The sequence below is a fragment of the Phodopus roborovskii genome, unplaced genomic scaffold (assembly GCF_943737965.1).
Source record: "Phodopus roborovskii unplaced genomic scaffold, PHOROB, whole genome shotgun sequence".
Taxonomy (NCBI): Eukaryota; Metazoa; Chordata; class Mammalia; order Rodentia; family Cricetidae; genus Phodopus; species Phodopus roborovskii.
In genome coordinates, this window is record NW_026126480.1 from 51872885 (window position 1) to 51892549 (window position 19665).

Consider the following 19665-nt stretch of genomic DNA (forward strand, 5'->3'; position numbering starts at 1 on the left):
TTACAGCCCCCCAGCTCACACCACACACAAAAACAGGCTCAGAAAGGGTCTAATCAAATGTCAGACAGAAACTATCCAACTATTAGGCACAGGGGGAACACTCTGAGGAGTGGGGAGCAGGAGGGAGTCAGAGTTTCTTGGGACTAGGTTTCGGTTTAGAAAGATGGAAGGCTCTGGGGATGGATGGCGGTGACTGTTTTAACACAGTGTGCATAGCTGAAGGCTACCAGATCATTTTTATTTATTTTAAAAATGGTTACCATGGCAAATTTTATGGTGTCTTTTAGTATAACAATCCATATTAATAACCTCTCTGTAGATGTGAGCAATGTGCTCAGGGAAGAGTCGGAAGGCAGAGGGATTTGTTTGGTCCATGGTTTCAGAGGGTTCAGCCCACTGCCACCTGGCACGAGGTGCTGGGCTGAGCGCCACAGTGGTAGGAGTGTGTGGTGAAGGGGCTGTATAATGGTTACTCTCTATGGCCCATCTGACTGGAACTCAATCCCCTAGAAGACTGAAGTGCCCTGGGAGCTGGGAATGAATAAGTGAATTAAGGAGGTTTTGGCTTCCTCACCTGACTCAACTGGGTGTTCTGCTCCATGTCCTCCCACCACATTAGGCTAAACCCTCTGAAGCCACAAGCCAAAGTATACACTTCCTACTTGTCTGTGTCAAATATCTTGCTCACATAGTGCCCCAAATTAACCAACACACTGTCCGGACCTTTCAGTGGCTGGAAAGTAGAGTGGGGTAGGAGATGGACGCTTTAAGGGCCCATGCCCCACTCAGACACTCCTAGCCATAGTTCCTCCCACTCTTCACTCCATCTGGGTTCGTTCATGAGGTAACTATGGATGAGGTTGGAGTCCTCAGGAACCACCCATCTCTGGGAATTCCCTTGGAGGCAGAGGCAAGCATCACTTATCTTCCAGGTTCCTCTCAAATGATCAATAAAGGTGAACCATCAGGGTGAACAATGGTCTTTTAAGAAAATCTAAGTGGGGCCCATGAGATGATGCTCATCTGGTAAAGGCCTTTGTCACCAAGCCTGAGGACTCACATGGCAGAAGCAGAGAACCAACTCCTCTTACTTCCACATGTGTGCTATGACATGCATCCCCATGTCCCAGGAAATAAGCAAACGGAGGTGGCACTAAACAAGGACTCTTTGAAAGATCAGATCTGTAGTGGGTGCACAGGGGTTAGGGCAAGTCACCATGGATGGGGTTGGTGGCACTTGGGGACCTCTGGACCTGCAAGTTCACTTCCTGGATTTGGGTAGACATGGTGGGAGGGACAGCCTGAGCTGGGCATGGGGAAGCCCTGCTGGGTGAGAGAAGGTGCTAGCAAAGAAGCTGTGCAGACCTCAGCACATGCATTGGAGAGGGGGGTGGGGGAGGGGCTCCTCTGCAGATGGTCTACACTCTGAGATCAAGGGGTGATGCAAGGGATGCATGCAGGAGTTGAACTTGTCCCCTATAAGTAGAAACTAAGCAGAGGGTATAAGCAGTCTCAGTCTGAGCCCTTGTAATGTGACCCCAATTTCCCCACAGGCTGCTCTTCTAGCTGTGAGTTGCAATCTCAAGGAGTGCAATCATGTTGAGACCCCATATTGGGACAGCCACTATGCACTGAGCAATGGAAACTGCTTTATCACTCGGTCCACAATTCAAGACATTACCCATTCCAGGTGGAAGAGAGATTGCTTTTCATGGGGATATAGATTGTCCCCCAAGCAGAATGGGTGGGCACTGGCTTCATGCAATAAGTCCACAGCATGCTGGGGAACCCCAAGGAACAGCAGCAAAGGGGCCAGATGTCCCTTTCTATTTTGAAGTCTTCGGAGCTGACATAAATGCACAGGATTGGCCAATTTGAGTATAACACAGGCACGGGAAAAGCTACGGCTTTATTTATAGAAACCTCATTTTGCTATTCATCAAAACAGAAACAAATATAACCCACCTCACACCAAAAATATGCAGGTCCACAATGAGGCCATGCTTGGCTGACTGTAGACTTCAATCCACAGGAATTTCTCACAGACATTCCCTGGAACAATCCAGGACAGTGGGCCAAAGAGCACTTTCCTTTTTCATTGACTTTTTAGCATGTGCCACCTCCTCCCAGTAAAGAAGCTGGCAGAGAAGCTGGGTGGTGGTGGCATACGCCTTTAATCCCAGCACTTGAGAGGCAGAGGCAGGCAGATCTTTGTGAGTTCAAGGCCACCTTGGTCTGCTGAGTGAATTCCAGGGAAAGCTTTAAGTTCTGACTGACAGATTAATAGACGCTCTGTGACCTTTGCCACATTCCTTAACCTCTCTGAACTAGGATTTCTTTTCCTTTATGCAGTGAGAAAAAATGACATCTCCTTTTCGGGAGTGCTATGAGGAATTAGTAAAATTAGAACTCTGGACATGCAGAAGATGTCCAATGACCAGTGACCAACAGCCAATTTTCTTTTGAAATAGGGTCACATTCAGCCTGATCTGGCCTTTAAGCCATTACATAGGTGAGGGTGACCTTGAACTTCAGATCTTCCTGTTTCTACCTTCTGAGTGTTGAGATTCAGGTGTGCACCACTGTGCACTTTTTGTGGTGCTGGGGATGGCTTTGCACATGCCAGACAGGAACTACATTCCTAGCACTTGTATAACACTCGTGGCATGAACATTGGAGCCACTGCCACCATTGACTGTTGCCAGGTGTGCTGGTGTGACCAGCCTCCCTAGCCCAGGTGCTAGCCCCCTCCCAGGAGCACTGGATGATCCTTTGCTAACCCTTAATGACCCCCAGAGAAGCCACAGAAGACTTCCAAGGCCCTGCGATCTGAAGGCAGAGCAACAGGGAATCCCCTCGTCTTGGGACACTCACAATTGCTTCTCCATGTGCTTTCTTATTGCTTCCTTCAGGGAGCCTGCTCAGAGGGCTGCAAGCACACGCCCCACCTGACCACCACTCTCAGGCTGTTGGACCTCACTGGAAAGTGGGGGAGTGGAGGAAGGCCCTTGTGGGGTTCAAAGGTGACTCAGGAGATGACACTTGTCAGGGAGGACCGTCCACACTGTGATAAACTCCCTCGGTGAGCTCTTGCAGCCTCCCTTGTCTGTGTGTACACACACGTGCGTGCGTATGTTCAGGGAGTCTGTGTTATTCACTACCCTGCAGCCAACATCAAATATGGTAACAGAGAAGCATCATCGCCCATCCTTTCACAGAGCCCTCCCATGTTGACAACAGAGACAGAGGGAAGGGCCCTGGAGTGGGTTCTGAGGGGGCTGAAGGTGGTAAGAACCGTAAGCACCCACCACAGGCCATGGACTGCTGGGTGCTAATTAATCTCCTGTTGAGCTCTGGGGTGTGAGGCCATGTTAGGATGGGGAGGAGAGGAGGGGAGCCTTAAGTGGAAGGCAGGACTTGTGGAGTACCTGGGCAGGACAGGAGCTGCCCAGCCTTGCCTCACAATAGGAGCTGAGAGCAGAGGTAGCCTCCCACAGTTCCTGTGCTGTTTTCAGAGTGGCTTACAGGCTGTGGTTCAGCCAATCCAACAATGGCTTTCTAGCACCAGAGAGTCCAAGAATTCAGTTGTTGAGTCCATGAGGTTGGATGTCTTAGCTTATCTTTAGTATATACCCAAAATCGCAAAGGAGTAGGTGCTAATACCAGTGAAGGAATTAACTTGAGTGAGGGCAAGCAGACAAACAGGAACGCTTCCTTCTTCCTTGTGCTTTATAAGCTGCCAGCAGGAGGTGTGGCCCAGATTAGAGGTGGATCTTCCCACCTCAAAAGATCTGGATTAAAGCTGGGTCTTCCCACTTCAAATGATTTAATGAAGAAAACTCCCTCAACAGGTGTACCCAGCTGCTTGGGTTTTATTTAATTACAGATGTAATCAAGTTGACAATAAAGAACAGCCATCACACCACCATCATCTATTCACCCGTTCATTTACCATTTATCAACCATACATATACATTTATCTATCCATCTACCCATCCCTTTACCCGTCCATTATTATCTATTATCCATCCATTCATCTATGCATCCACCCATTTACCATTCATCCATTATCTATCCATCACCCATTCGTCTATCTATTCACCATCTATACATACATACATACATTAATCCATCCTTTCTTCCACCCATCAATCCATCTTTCTATTCACTCACTCACTCTTCCTTCTATTCCTGTCACCATAGACAGACTGCAGCATGGCCAGGTCTTGAGGAGAGATCAGGCTCGTGAGGCAGAATGAGGGTAGGTTTCAGGGAAAGGGGGTAAAATTTCATGCCATGTGACTGTTGTGCAGCCACAGTACCTGACTATAGTTAGACCATCTTGTATCAGCTGTGAGGATGACGAGGATGAGAGTATAGACAAAGAAGTCACTTTAGTTTGGGAGACCAAATGACTGTAGTTTCAGGATCTGTCACTGTTCAACCAAAAGGAGCAGCTTTTACAAAATGGTGAGGCCCTGGCTAACACGACCAACTGAGTTACATCTCCAGCCCTAAGCATGCTTTTTAGTGACCTGACTCAACTTTGGAGTGACCTGAAGCTTGTAACAAATATCCATTTTTAGGTGGAGGCTTCTACTTCTCTTCTCCCAGAGAGCCTAACACACAAATGATCCATCTGAAAGATTCTTCCAGAAATAAAAGCTGTGGATTAGTGTTTGCTGAGACTTATTTGAATAGCCTTTGATGTCCTAGACAAGCAAACCCTGTCATTCTTATGGCAGTCTTCTCATGGGAGGGGCCCTTGCAATGCCACAGAGAGGCCCTCTGGGGACTTAAGTCTTGACAAAGCCAAGTCTAGTTACCTAGGAACCAGACCTTTTCAGGGTGAGACAAAGGGGTCCATACACCCTTCTCTCCAGAGCTCTAAAGTCCTGATCCTGATGTCAGACACCCACTCAGGGTCTACAGTGGGCAAGATCGGCTCCTGCTCTAATCTCACTACACCCAATTGTCACAAAAGCCAACTCAGGCTGCTCCATTCCAACGTGACCCCTGGCCTAGGAATACAGGAAACCAAATGCAGCATGGGTGCTTCACCCATTCCCCTAGCACCATCTGCTCAGCACCATTGCCCAGCAAATACCCATTCAGCCACAAACAAGCCTTCTTGGTGTTTACATTGTGAGGGAGACAGGGAATGCAACCAAGAAATCAAAGCCCAGGCTCCATCAGATGAGACCTGTGGTGCCGCTGTTCACTGAGCAGACACACTTCCATCCTGTGACCCAGCCATGATGGCTCTCCCTGTGGGCATTTCCCAAGAGGTGAAGCCCTGCATCTCTGAAAACCTTCCTGGTGGTGTCAATCATACTAAACCCAGACTGGACACAGTCCAAAGTCTGTGTGTGTTTGGTGTGAGCATATGAGTGTGTTTGTGGAGGCTGGAGGATGACATGTAGTGTCTTCCTCAATTGCTCTCCACTTTGTTCTTGAGACAAGGTCTCTCTCCCAACCTGAAGCTCACCAATTTCACTAGACTGGACAGTCAGGCCTAGGTGTCATGCTGTTTCCATCTTCCCAGAGTGTGCATGGAGCTCAATTTTTTTACATGACTTCTTTATCTCCCTAGAGTGTACATGGGGCTCAGTTTTTTTTTTTAACAGGACTTCTGTGGATCCAAACTTATGCCCTCATGTTTGTGTGGCAGGCCATGTCTCCAGTTCCGAGCAAGGGACAAGGAGATACTAACGTCACAAACACAGAGATATGACATTAGACAGGAGATGCTTGCCGTGCTGTATCTGGACTTTCTTTCAGGAATACAAGGTTCTAGATGAAGCAGCACCACACTCCAATGAGGAGAAGGAGCCTCTCTAGGGGCACAGACAATGTCCTTACCTCAGGTGCTATTACATGTGGGTTTGTATTAAATGAATACACACACACACACACACACACACACACACACACACACACATGGTTTCTCTATGTAGTCCTGGATGTCCAGGAACTCACTCTGTAGACCAGAATGGCCTTGAATTCAGAAATCCACCTGCCTTTGCCTCCCAATTGCTGGGATTAAAGGCCTACACCACCATCACCTGGCAAGGATCAAAGAGAGATTGCCGGGGCTGATTCAAAGGCTGATCTTCAGGTTTTCCTTGAGGGTGTTTAGGGATTGTCATTCATACACTCCAGCCAATTCACATTTGGAGTACTGAGGATGGAAGGGTGAGAGAGCACGGAGATTCTTCAAACTTTAGTCTCACCTCTGCTACCAAACTACTATGTGACCCTGGGAACACCAGCAACCCCTCTGAGCCACACTCCTCAATCCTTACTGGTGTATTCTAGGCCACTGAGCCATGCCCCAGTTGTTCAAACAGTGGGGAGACTGAGTAGGTTACATTTAGGGATCTCTGTGGAAGTTCCAGAGCATTCTCTGGCTCTCTAAGGCTAGAGAAATGTCTGTCCCAACAATTACTGCTAAAACCAATGACATGTTCAAACATTTTCCTTTTTGAGATGGGAGTTGGGAGGCCTCCATGGGCACATGGGATATCTCCTGAGGTCAAGAGACAAGTTAGCCTTAAGCTGAATAGTTCTAAGTACTGTGGAACTTTGACTCAGAGAGAGTCTGAAATTGAATTTATTCTTAATTGGACATCATTTAATTTATATCCCCAATGAACTGTCAGTGCTGCTGTGAAAGTTAAGCTTCTAAGTTGATGGTTCTGACCTAAGGCCTTCTAGAGGAGCTGGGGTGTAGCTCAGTGGTAGAGTTCCTGCCTAGAATCTCCCAATGAGGGGATAAGGGTGTGGCTCAGTGGTAGAGTTCCTGCCTAGAATCTCCCAATGAGGGGATAAGGGTGTGGCTCAGTGGTAGAGTGCCTACCTACATTCCAACAGTGAGGGGTTACATAGAGGCAGAGCACCTACGTAGAATCATACAAGGAGGGGCTGGGGAATGACTCAGTGGTAGAACCTCTGACTGAAATCCCCCAGTGAGGGACTGGAGGTGTTGCTCAGCAAGACAGTACCTGCCTGGAGTGTCCAAGACTGTGGGTTCTACCCCAGGTAGACAGGAAATCTCCAGTATGTAAAACACCAAAGTAACAAAAGATAGGGGGGAAAACTGCAAAAATCAAAACAAAACAACTTTGCAATGAAGCCTGGTGACACCTCAGCCACATGGCCATGGTCAACACTGACAGACATGAAGCATGCTTGATAGTATATATCCTCATCTAGATGTCATGAGATGACTTCACTTCTGCCCCTTCCTCTCTCCAACCCACATCTCAGACCAGTCACATGGAGAAGGTCCTGCTGATGGACTGAACTGTCTACCAGCATCTGCCAGCAGCCCTTAAACAGATGCCTGAGCCGCCTTCACACTAAAAGAATCCCAAGGAATTAGGCTGAAGAAATGTGCTCTGGGTCTCTGGGGAATAACAGGAGTAGAAGGGACCTGTATGAAAACTACATCTCCACACCCTCCAGTCTCCTGAAACCATCAGGGATAAGTTCTGACAACAGTGTGAGATGCTAACATGGGCGTGGGGACATGACTTCCTGAATTGTCTTTGCAGTAATTCCACAAATCTAGAGTCATTGTAGAGCAAAAATAAAACAAAAAGCAAACAGGAACATCCACAGGCAAAGAAGCAATCTGAGGCTGTCACCATGTAACCACAAACCAGTCATGATGTGTGTTTTCTCATTTGCATTTGACACAGGAGCTGGTGCAAGATTTTGCTCCTGACACAAATGAGAAAATTCTATCTGCATTCATTTATATCTACAGAGTTTATATATTTCACTCAATTTCTCCATCCATCTCCACCAACTCATTCATCTAATTTATCCATGTAATCTATCCATCACAATCCATCCACTCATCTATATATCCCCCATCTGCCCCACCTACCTATTCATCTACTCATCCATCCATTTACCCATCCATCCACCCATCCACCCATCCACCTACCTATCCATCTATCTACCCATCCATCCAACCATCCATCCATCTACCTATCCATCAATTTATTGACCTAATATCCACCCATTCACCTATTTATGTAATCACCCATTTCATCCACTTATCTATCCATCAGTGTACCCACCCAAATACCCATATTCCCACTCATTCATTCACTCGTTCATTCATCTACTTATCTATCCATTCACCCATCAACTCACCCACTCCATTCACTTGCCTACCCATCCAGCCATCTACCCACCACCCACTCATCTATCTACCCATCTACCCACCACCCACTCATCTACCCATTCACCTATCTAGCTACCTATCCACCCATTTATTCATCAATCCACTAATCTACCCATATATCTATCCACTAATCTAGCTACCAAGTCCTCTCACTCACCCATCAGAGAGGAATATGCATACCTTTCAATAATAGGCCAATATCCAAACTGAAAACATGATGAATACCACTTCCTTACTGTCTAGCACAAAGAAAGGATGTAACATCATGCTTAGCTTCCAAGGAGGTTTTCTGAGATGCACAGTGCATCCTGTGAACATGCCTCCTGATCCCCATAGACAATGCCCTGTCAGGGTCTCCTCTAGTTCTAGTATAAGGCTGAAAGACATGTGGATGCAAGTCAAGCCCACCCTGCTCTTTGAACTTGTTCATGCAGGGGATAGTCATGTGAGCCCAATGCTCACAAGAATGACATAGGGCAGCTGTATCTGTGATTGTGGGAGAAGAGAATGATGCTGAGGACAGTGGCCACTTTGCATCAGAGAGGGCTTGAGAGGGGATGGGCCACACAGCAGGATGAGGAGCTACTGGCAGGGGGCTGATGTATGGAGACCCAATGAAGGGCAGGATATGATGGGGCCATTTCTGAAGGTAGGAGCTGGGAGAAGGCAGTGAATGGAGACAAGAGTGTCCATCTGCACAACAGGCTAAAGGAGGCCCAAGGACCCATGAACAGGTCAGAGGTGGAGCCATCTTGCTTTTGTTTGACATCTTCCCTCCTGTCCCTGCTGAAGTGATAAGGCAGGTGGGGTCAAGTAATAGCTGCCATGGACAAGAACATGTAGCAGGCAGGGCTGAAGGGTATGTGGAAGGGAACCTGGCTGAAAGTGGGGGAGGGGATGAACCATGGAGGGAGAAGCCAGCCACCCACCCCTTCATGAGCTGCCTCAGGAAAAGCCTGAAGATCACCCTGTGTGGAGGGCAACGGCTCCTCTGGGCTCAGGCTAGAGTTACTGAATTAAGTCTGCAAAGGGGGAGCCACACAGCATGGGCCCTGTCTTGTACCTGTCCCCACCCAACTTCACCATCCAGGAAGCAAGTGACCTGTGTCATGTGTTCTTAGAAGGCCACGCCAACCATAGATAAATAACTCCATTGCCTTCAGAGCCTTCTGTACTGAACAAGTGTAAAACTCACTAGGAACCACAGGGGATGTATGTGCAGAATCCGTTCCCAGGTGTGGAAAGGGAAGGGATTAAAGTCAGGTGTGGAGACCGTGTTTGCACACCATGCCCAGAGACTAGCAGAGTGTGCTGCAGATAAAGACACAGCTGTTGGCCCGCTGGGGTGGGGTCCTGGTGCGTGGGAGCTCATGGCTGGGCCATACATTGGAAGCCCTGAATCCACTGGAACCATGGGTAAAAGCTTGGAGGGAGAGAGTGTCCCCATAAGCCGATACAGGAAAAAGGGCAACACTGGTGAACCAGCTCCTGGGCACGTACACCCACCCCAGCCCACCCACTGACAAACACACAAAACTAGTAATTTGTCTGCCTAATAGCCACGTGACCACCATCAAATGGATCTCTGAAGGCTGGAAAGGCGTTTAGCGATTCATTACACAGCATGAAACTCTCACGTGTGCCTGGCACCAAAGGCCACGGCCTGGATGGAGGTGGAATGAGGAACAATGCTGGGTGTTCGACTCAGGGAGAGATGGGAGGCCATGGCGAACCCTGCCTTCTGGGTGTGGCTCTCTGTAGCAGCCAGATAATCAAAGAAAACTCTTCTCCCCAAAAGCTGCAGACCCTAGGTCTGGGGCCCAAGCTGAGTTCCAGGCTTCCCTCACCCCAGCCCTCCCCTCTCTGTGTCAAAGCCCCCATGTATCAGGATAGGCAGGGCCTCCCCAGAGCGTCTGTAGGCAACTTAGTTGCGTGAATTGGAGCACATTTCTTGCTTTCTGTGTGCCTCAATTCCCACCTTAGATTAAGAACTTGACAAGTGGATGTTGAAAGGATCTAACATGAGCAAGGCAGAAAGAGAGGGACAAAATGCACCAGCCAAGCTGTCAGACACCACCCACCCATCCACCTGTCCATCTATCAATCATCTATCATTCATTCACCCATCATTCATCTACTAACCTGTCATTATCCATCTTCCCATCCATGCATCATCCCTCACACACTCATCCACCTACCCATTATCCATCCTCCATCCATCCATCCACTCATTATCCATCCTTTCATTATCCATTTACCCACCCATCCACCTATCTATTCTCTTACTACTCACTCATCATTTATCCATGTACCCATTATCCATATATCTACTTATTTATCTACTCACTATCCAACCATCTGTTACCTGTACATCCATACATTATCCAGCCAGTGAACCAGCCAGCTTTGATCCAGCTAGCCATTCTCCTACAAACTATTCATTTACCTATTCATCTCTACATACATGCATACATATATACATACATACATACATGCATAAAAACATATAGATACATACATCTGATTTTCATTTAGCCCTGACATGCATGGCCAGGCCCTGTGCTAGCAGTAGAAAAATGAGTGAGACACAGGTTCAGCCACTGAGTGGCTCAAATCTAGCCAGAGATGCCAATGTAGTGAAAAGAAATAACTAAGGGCCAATTTGCAACATGGTCTAAAGGGGATAGAGGTTGATTTTATCCAGCCCCCATACAGTAGCTGGGGACAAGGGGCACTGATCTGTGGGGTAGACTCAGCCTTGGCACTATGTAAATCATGGTATAAACATGGAGAGCAGAAGTTTGTTACCCCACACTCTGCTCCTGACATGTTTGCTATCCCATGTCCTACTCCTGAGAAGGTAGCTACCCCATACTCCATTGTGTCTGTTTGATGATAATGAAATTTTACATCCATCTGCAGAGCTGGAAGACAGTTTCCTCAACTTCACTACAGTATGGTGGAGAAACCTATCATGTGGTCACATCCACAGGGCATCTGCCCACATTGGTGGTCACCTGAAGATTCGGGGGATAGCAATTCTCAGGGTGCTATCTGTAACCAGGTTCAGCTGCAAAGGGCAGAGTGTAGGCTACAATCAAGCAGGCCAGCCACACTTCCATTGTCTCTGGCCTCCCAGGAGGTGTCCAAACAGCACCTAATACTCAGGCTAATAAACAACACATGCTCAGCAGTGGCTGAGTCTCAGCTTTGGTGACTGTTAACTGTTAGTAACAATATGCTCAAAAGCAAACCTCCAAACGGTGGTCCTTCTGAAAGACAGTGCCTCGATGACTGGATATTCACACGGGAAAGATGACACCAAACCCTTTCCATGTCCCATATATAAACATTAAGTCAACCTGGATCAATGATCTAAATATAACAACAACCACAAAACTCTTAGGACGGCGATGAGTCTTCATGACCTTGAGATCAGCAATAGGTTCTTAGAGTTGACACTGAGGACCCCAGCTGAGAGGGAGAGGTGTTTACCTGAACACCATGAAAATTGATTTCTATGTATCGCAGGGCACTGTGGGGAAAGTGAAGAGATAACCTATAAATATTTTCAAACCACACAATTGATAAGGGTTGCTATCCAGGCTCTAGAAAATATACAGCTCAACAAGAAGACAAACGCTTACAAATAGGCCTGACCCCCCACTGTCTTTTAGGGGGCATCTTCCATAGAAGACTGATGGTTGGCAGATAAACCCAATGATAGTCAAGGCAGCCAGCCACCAGGCAAGCTCAAAGTGAGACCCCAGTGATAGATCACACCACATCTGTCAGGATGGCTGTACTTTAAAAGAATAAAGCAAAGATAAGCCAGAAGAGAGGCACATGGCTGTAATCCTGGAACTCAAGAGGTAGAGGCAGAAGGATTGAAAGTCCAGGGTCATCTTTGGCTAGATAAGGATTTTGAGGCTAATCCGAGGTGCATGAGTCTCCATCTTAAAAAAAAAATTATAAGCCAGGCATGGTGACACAGAGTTTGAGGCCAGTCTGGTCTCCATAGTAAGTTCCTGGACAGCCAAGACTATACAGTGAGACCTCATCTCAAAACAAATAAAATTATATAAACACCATGTGTTGTTAGGGATGTTGGTACCTTTGTGCCATGCTAGTATGAAGTGAGGAAGCAGCTATAGAAAACAAAGAGGGCCAGTGAGATGGCTCATTGGGAAAGGGCCTTGCCACACAAGACTGGCAACCTGAGATCAAGCCCCAGCATCCACACGTCAAGGAGAAAACTGTCCTCTGTCTTTCACACATGTGATATGACATGTACACACACACACACCATAATACATAACCTCTACAACAATAATGATAAAGTTTTAAAGGATTCATCTCATTATTTTTAGCTCTGTGTCTGTGTGTCCGTGTGGGGTGTGCACACATGAGTGTGGGTACCTGTGGTGGTCTTGAGAGCTAGAGTTACAGGTGGTTGGAAGCTGTCAGATGTGAATGTGAGAACTGAACTTTTGTCTTCTACAAGAGCAGCACTTGAACTCAACCACTGAGCCATCACTCAGTCCAATAATAATAACTGTTAATGTTACAGACGGAAAAACTAACTGATTCAGCAACTTCACTCAGGTAGTTACACAAAAGAACTGAGGCTGGCTCTCCGGCGGAGTCATCTGGAGTCATGGCATTACACCTGGTATATTTTCACCTCTCAGCCATTTGCACTAATGGAGTATTACTCTGCCATCAACAAAAGAAACAGGGAGGCATGCTGAGAGACAGAGCTACCTTGAGAACACATACAGTCAGTGATGCACAATGACGGTCACCAGTGTCATTGACACCATTGGTGGCACTCTACACAGGTTCACAGAGGCTGGTGGGGGAATCACTGTTACCAGGGCCTGGGAAGAAACACAGCCTATGTTTATAGGACAGAGTATAGGAGTGATGACAGATGGGTGGCAGTCACTTGACATGGCGGGGTTTGATGTCAGTGAGTAACATGTGACCATTATGAAAATCTTATATAGTTTATCTCCATTTGACAAAAACAAACTAAATCAAAGAGTCTGCCTTACTCTCCCTTTGTCTTCTGTCCCTTTCAAGTTCAATCCTTATTACTCTCACTCTGCAGCAGCCCAGCCCTGAATGTAGAGCCACTACACACACACACACACACACACACACACACACACACACACACACACACACACACCCTAGGCCTCTGGATCCCCCTGCTCCATCCCTCCTCACTCTCTTCCCATACCGTCTTTGTCAGGTCCTCAAACCCAGGAGTCCCATCTGCAGCTGACTCCACATTCACCCTGCATGGCATGCATTTACCCTCACCTCCCTCAGAAGAACGGCAATGAGATGGCCAGGATGACAGTCCTCACTCACACTGGGAACAGAGCCAGGGACAAGAGGCAGGTGACAGGCTCAAGCCCACCCTCACAACACTCTAGGCTTTGAGGAGGAGGTACAGAGTGGGTCCAACAGCAAAGGGGGAGTTCAGAGCAGAGGTTGGCTCTGTGGTCTCCATTCCCGCTCACCTTGTCCTCCACAACTGCACCGCACAAGAGTGTCCCCATCAGAGGCTCAAATTGGGACAGAACAACCTTGATTTCTGTGTTTCTTTCTGTCCTACAGTTCTAGGCAAATGCTACCAGCTTCGGGTCTCTAATTCTACTCCAAGCTGTTCCCACTCTCATACATGCCCAGCACTTCTGCATGCCTGTGGGGTGGGGCCAAGCACCTGTGTAAACCTAGACATTAAGGCTGGTTTGCTTCTGGCTCTAGTGATGCCCAGGGTGGTAGAAGAACAAGAGCCTGCTCAGCAGACAGCCAGAATAAAAGTTGCAGGGAATAAAAGTTGATGCAGGGGCATAGACCAGAGGGACTCGCTCACCCATACCCACCTAGGATCTGTTCCATCCGACCTGCCACAGAGGAAAACGTGGGTGCCCACACCTAAGAACCACCTAGCCTAAGTCTGGGTAGAAACTAGAGCCCAGGTGATTAGCAGGTATTGGCTTCATGGCTTCATACTGCCTGAGTTGGAGTAAGGGAACCTCACAACAGCTGCACCCAGATGGTGCCACCATGTATTCTGTGAGGCCTCAGTTTTCCCAGTCTCTGCAGTGGGAGATGGCCCTGCTGCACCTAGCTGCCATCTATTGACACCCACAATTCCCCTTCCAGTGCCCAGAACCCAGTTAGATGCTCACCCAGAACCAGCCCAGGGCTGGTGTTTCAGACTGGCTGCAAAAAGAACAGAAATATGAACTGGAGCAGGGACAGAATGGTCTGACCACCCAGTACACCCTTGGCAGAAGCCCTGGCTCTTGCCCTGATATTGGTGCCCCCCCTTAATTTGATGCTAAAGAAGCAAATTGGGCCGTTTTACAGAGCACATGTCAGGATAAGTTGCTTCGTGGGGGTTTAAGTGAAGACAGAGAGAGGAAGACCACAAAGTAGCTTGATGACAGGACAGCACCCTGACAAACTAAACTGTGTGGTCAAGTGCACATTCTCTCACCATCCCACTCCACGTTTATTTAATAACCTCTGAACTGAGAGGAAAACACACAGGAAACAGCTCCTGGGTCATTTATTTGAAAATTATGCATATAAAAATATCCACGTTAGTGACTTATTGGCTAGGACTTCCCCTCCCAGCCTGGCTTCCCGAAGCCTCATCTGTCTCCCTGCTCTGCGAGCAGTTTCCGTTATGACTTCGAGTCATTGGAGTTACTTTACTTCCCAAATAAATCTCCACAACAGCGCGGAAATATTAAGAGTATTAATAGTGCCTGTAAAAACATCTGAAGACTCACATCTGCCAGGAGCGGTAGATGCAGCAGGCTGGGGATGCTCCCGAGGGAGTCCGCAGCCCGGTGGCCCAGGGCCCTCCAGGGGACAGGCAGGGTCTCTCCAGGGGACAGGCAAGGTCCCTCTTAGGGGACAAACAAGGTCCCTCCAGAGACTGGAGCTTCCGTAAGGGCACCACAACGAGCCCCCGCGCAACAACTGACCACATCTGTCTGTCTGTCCATCAGTGTCCCCTGCAACCTCCACCCAAATCCTTTCCCTCTCCTCCCGGGCAGCTCGGAAAAGGTCCTACCACCTGAATTGAGGGTTCCTGCGCCCTGTGCCTCGTGAGCGATTGTTTCCGGTCCCCGCTGGCACTCACGGTCCGCAGCTGCGCCCCCGCGGGACAAGCCCTCCAGGCCGATGTCGCTGTCCTGCGTGTCCTGCATGATGTGTTTGCTCCAGACACCCTGGGTCCAGCAGAGGAACCGGCAGAGGCGGGAGGAGCGCTGAGCCCAGCCGCCTGCACCGTACTGCTCCGCCCCCGGCTCTTTGGTCCTGGGGTCCCCCTCCCCGCCCCGGGGGTCACGGGGTCACCTGCAGCTGCGCCTCGCCCCGCCCCGTCTCCCTCCCCGCACTGCATGGGAGGTGCCCCCAACTCCAGCCTGGCCCCACAGCGGTTCTACTCGTGCAGCCTTGAACAGGGGGAGGCTCGCAGGGTGGCCCAGCCCCGCCCCTAACCCGCAGGACCCTAGGCGACCACTCTGTCAATTTGTGGAATGAGATGAGAAGGCTAACAAGCAGAACCCGGGGTGGGGGGGGTTGTTTTATTTTATTTTTAGACAGGGTCTCACTTTACAGCCCTGGCTGCCCTGGAACTCACAGAGATCCACCTGCTTCTGTCTCCCCAGTGCTGGGATTAAAGGGAGGGGTACTCACTACACTCCCTATTTGATTCTTATTTTATATGGAGAGAGAGAGAGAGAGAGCAAGAGAGAGAGAGGGGAGGGAGGGAGGGAGGGAGGGAGAGATGCTATGCTGCTGTGGCTGGCCTCAAACTGGCTGCAATCCTCCTGTTCTCTCTCAAGTGTTGGGATTATAGATGTGAGCCACCACCCTCTGAACAAAATCCAGGGAGTTTTAGGATACTTTTTAAGGTAGATTCCTCTCCACCTGTGCAGAACTTAAGACTCTGGATAGTTGAAAACAACCCAGGATGGAAGGAAACTTGTTGGGGAGTCTTGTTAACTGAAACATTTAGCCTAGGGCTCTGAGCCACTGGTCCAGGGTCCTGCAGTGGCAGCGACTGGCAGCAAGCCAGAGACCCTGCACTCTCGGAGGCTGTGGGATGGGCACTCTGAGCCCCCCCCCCGATTCAGCGGAGGTGCCTTCTGTGTGACATTTCTAAATAACTATCATAAATTGTGGGACAGAAGGGCCTTAAACAAAACGTTAATCTGCTGGCTGAGTGTTGGGAAGTGGAAGGCAGGTGGATGGGTGGCCAGTCTCAACTTTTGAAAAGTCATTTTACCTTTCTTGGAACCCCCAGGGGCCCCTCGGACAACAGAGGTGGCAACTCTCCGTGAGTGCTTTGGCTGGACCCTCATGGAGACAGATCCTATACACACTATGTGGCCCTCGCTGCATTCACGGGGAAAGGGCTCCCAGCTAGGGGCTTGGTCCCCATGTGTTCTGCTCTAAGTGGAAAGCGCTGTACTGGGTGAACCACAGAAAAACACTCCCAACCGAGGGAGCCTGGTTGCTCTGACCTTGCCTCAGTTCTTCTGAGTGTGGCCTGAGATGTTTGGTGCTAGCTGAAACTTTTTCCTCTCCCTGGGAACCTTAAGAAGCCCTCCCTCCCACCATGGGCGAATCCTGAACCTGATATCTGCCTGAGGAGGCCACTTGGAGCCAGGGACCGTCCCAGGTCTTCCACAGTCAGTCATGTTCTATCTGACCAGTGTGTGGGAGTCAAGATAAAACTGGTTTTTCTTGGAAGGTTCTGAGCACTAACGTGGGGCACAGCAATAGCTCCGTTGTATAAATACGCAGAAAATTCTAGAATTCTTATCCTTGAAATGATGAACTGTAAACCAAAAAGACTCAGGGGGACAAAAATGTAAACACTTGCTGGGACTATTTTTACTTCTTCGTTGTTTACCTTTGGGGGCCGGGGCTGGCTATTGTCTACTGAGCCAGGTTTTAAAATACACATTTTTTAAGCGTATTATTATCAGAAGTATGCTAAGGAGTCATTAATAGAGGTTGATTCATTCAGATGGAAGCCAAGTTTCTTTCTTTCTTTCTTCCTTCCTTTTCATTATCTTGCCTCCAACTTAAGTCATGTTCAAGCAAATCTCTGAGTTTTGAGTGCAAAACTGCCCTGATCACCACCCCTGACCCCAGATGTTAGAAAGACAGAACAGCAAACACCTGAAGCCATGCCCTTTTTAAAAAGGTTGCTCTCAACTGCTATTCTAGCCAATTAAGTCATATGGGAGCCATCCCAGGCTAGGCAAAGGCGTGGCTGCCCATGTGGTCCTCACAGATAGAGTGGCCCCAAAGAGGAATGCCCCCCACCTCCCAAGGAGGCCTGGGGTGGGGACCCTCGGAAGCAAGGGCCTCCCCAGCCTATGTATGTTGGGGGAGGTATTTATACCAACAGCAAGCAGGGTGAGCAGACTGAACAGGGAGGTGACGTGCCTGTCATTGGAACACACAGCCATCATTATGGAATACAGTAATCAGACAGCCCAGTGTGTCATTATGGAAAATGGTTTCCCTTTTTGGTGAGGTGGCAAGGGAGGGAGAAGGCAGTGCTCCATAAGGCTGGGGCCAGAGCACAGCCCGTGGGTCTGGCTCAGCTTAAAATAGACTTTGCCGGTGATGCCCTGGATGCAGCTGGGACCAGCTCAACCCTCCAGAGAGGTATATCAGGGCCTGTAGCAACTCTGGACCCACAGTCACACTCAGGGTGACATGTAACCACAAGGCCAAGCCCAGGTGTATGTCGGAGGCTGGAGCTGGCAGGATTGGGTGATGGTTGCAAGAATGAGAAAATGCCCCACTTGACAAGTGTCCCCTCAGATCCCTCTGCGCCCCCTGAGTCTGTGATGAGACTCTCATATCATTATCTGCCATTAGAGACTTCAGTTGGGAACTGAGAGCCAAGCATATTGTTCCAAGACCTAAGACAGCTTGCTGAAGGCAACCAGATGTGGATCTAAGAGTTCAGGGCTCACTCATAATCTGAGTTTGGGAAGTAAAACCATCATCCATGCTGTGCTTGTGACCCATCTGGACCTAGTCAGTGGGACAAAAGGCTATTTCAAACATGTTTCACTCCTAGTATAAACTTCCCAATGGACTATTTAAGAGGTGTCTGGGCCATTAAAGGTGCTATTTGCTATATGAAAATGGATTTTCTGCTTCAAAGGGAATAAGAAATGGGCATAGCTCCACCTTTTTCCATGCTTCTCCAGACTCTCAGCAACCTCTTCTGAACCTTTAGGTAAACCAAGGGGCACCAATGCATCTTATCCCTCCTGCCCTGCTGTCACTCATCCTCAGAACACACTCAGGGTCGTTGTCATTAATACACTCATTGCCCATCATTTGGGGAGAGCTTGGCTCTGTGGGCACCTGGGGTGTATAGGTCAAAGCCATCATTGGCTGGAAGACTGACACTCAGAGGAGGGTGCATGGGAGGGGGCAGCCAACAATGTCTGGGTGCATAGCCATAATCCCAGCGCTTGGGAAATAGAGGCAAGAAAATCAAGAGTTAAATGTCATCCTCAGCCAGACCAATTTCAGAGTCAACCTTATGACATAGGACCCTGCGTCAAAAGACACAAACAAGGCCAGTGAGATGGCTTAGTGGGTAAAGATTCTTTCTGCCAAATTGATGAACTAAATTTGATCCCCAGACCCATATGGCAGGAGGAAAGAACCAACTTCTGCAAGTTGTCCTCTGCCTTCTACTCTTACCCATACCACTTAGAAACATACCTACAGGCACATCCACAAAATAATCTCTCTGGCTCTTTTGTCTGATTTTTTTTTTTTCTATATAACCCTGGCTGTCCTGGAGCTTACTATGTAGACCAGGCTGGCCTTGAACTCACAGAGAGTCTCTTGCCTCTGCCTCTTAAGTGCTGGGATTAAAGTGTGCACCACCATGCCTGACAGGTTGTTTTGTTTTTCAAAAAAGAATTTCTATGTGTAACAGCCCTGTCTGTCCTGTAACTCACTTTGTAGAGCAAGATGGCCTTAAACTCACAGAGATCCACATGCCTCTGCCTCCTGGATGCTGGGATCATGGTGCCTGGATTTTTCAGCCCTTCCTAGTGAGCTCCGGACAACCTTGACTCTACAGAGAAAAGGCTAGGAGGCTCCCCTGAGGTTCAGAAGCCCAGCCAGACAACACAGCCAGTCTCAAGCCCACTGTATGATTTTTACCCTCGGTCCCAGCCACGTGACATCAAAATGAGTGTTTCTGTGTACCGCTTTGGAACATGATATGTAGAGAGGAAGAAGAACATGCCAGGACCCACACAGCAAGTAAGTGGAGGCCTTGGATCCAATCCCAGGCCCAACTATTCTAGAAAGTTCTGCTCAATTTCAGCACTCTTTCTGTGGCAATGTATGACCTTGTACCATTTCTTCCTGATATTTGGGGG

At 48.6% G+C, this 19665-nt stretch overlaps 1 protein-coding gene across 10 annotated transcripts in view; it reads right to left on the reverse strand.

Moving 5' to 3' along the window:
* Positions 1-19665, reverse strand: part of Ano1 (anoctamin 1) — a 166598-nt gene that overhangs the window by 138718 nt on the left and 8215 nt on the right. For 4 of the 10 annotated variants that reach the window (XM_051193493.1, XM_051193490.1, XM_051193489.1 and 1 more), the window contains exon 1: positions 15303-15452. The exons of 1 other annotated variant lie outside the window; for it this stretch is intronic. In XM_051193493.1, coding sequence (XP_051049450.1) covers positions 15303-15435 — 133 coding nt within the window. In that variant the 5' untranslated portion in view covers positions 15436-15452. Of the gene's footprint in view, positions 1-15302; positions 15472-19665 lie in introns of those variants that run through there. 5 more of the 10 variants (XM_051193497.1, XM_051193496.1, XM_051193495.1 and 2 more) reach the window with 2 other exon arrangements.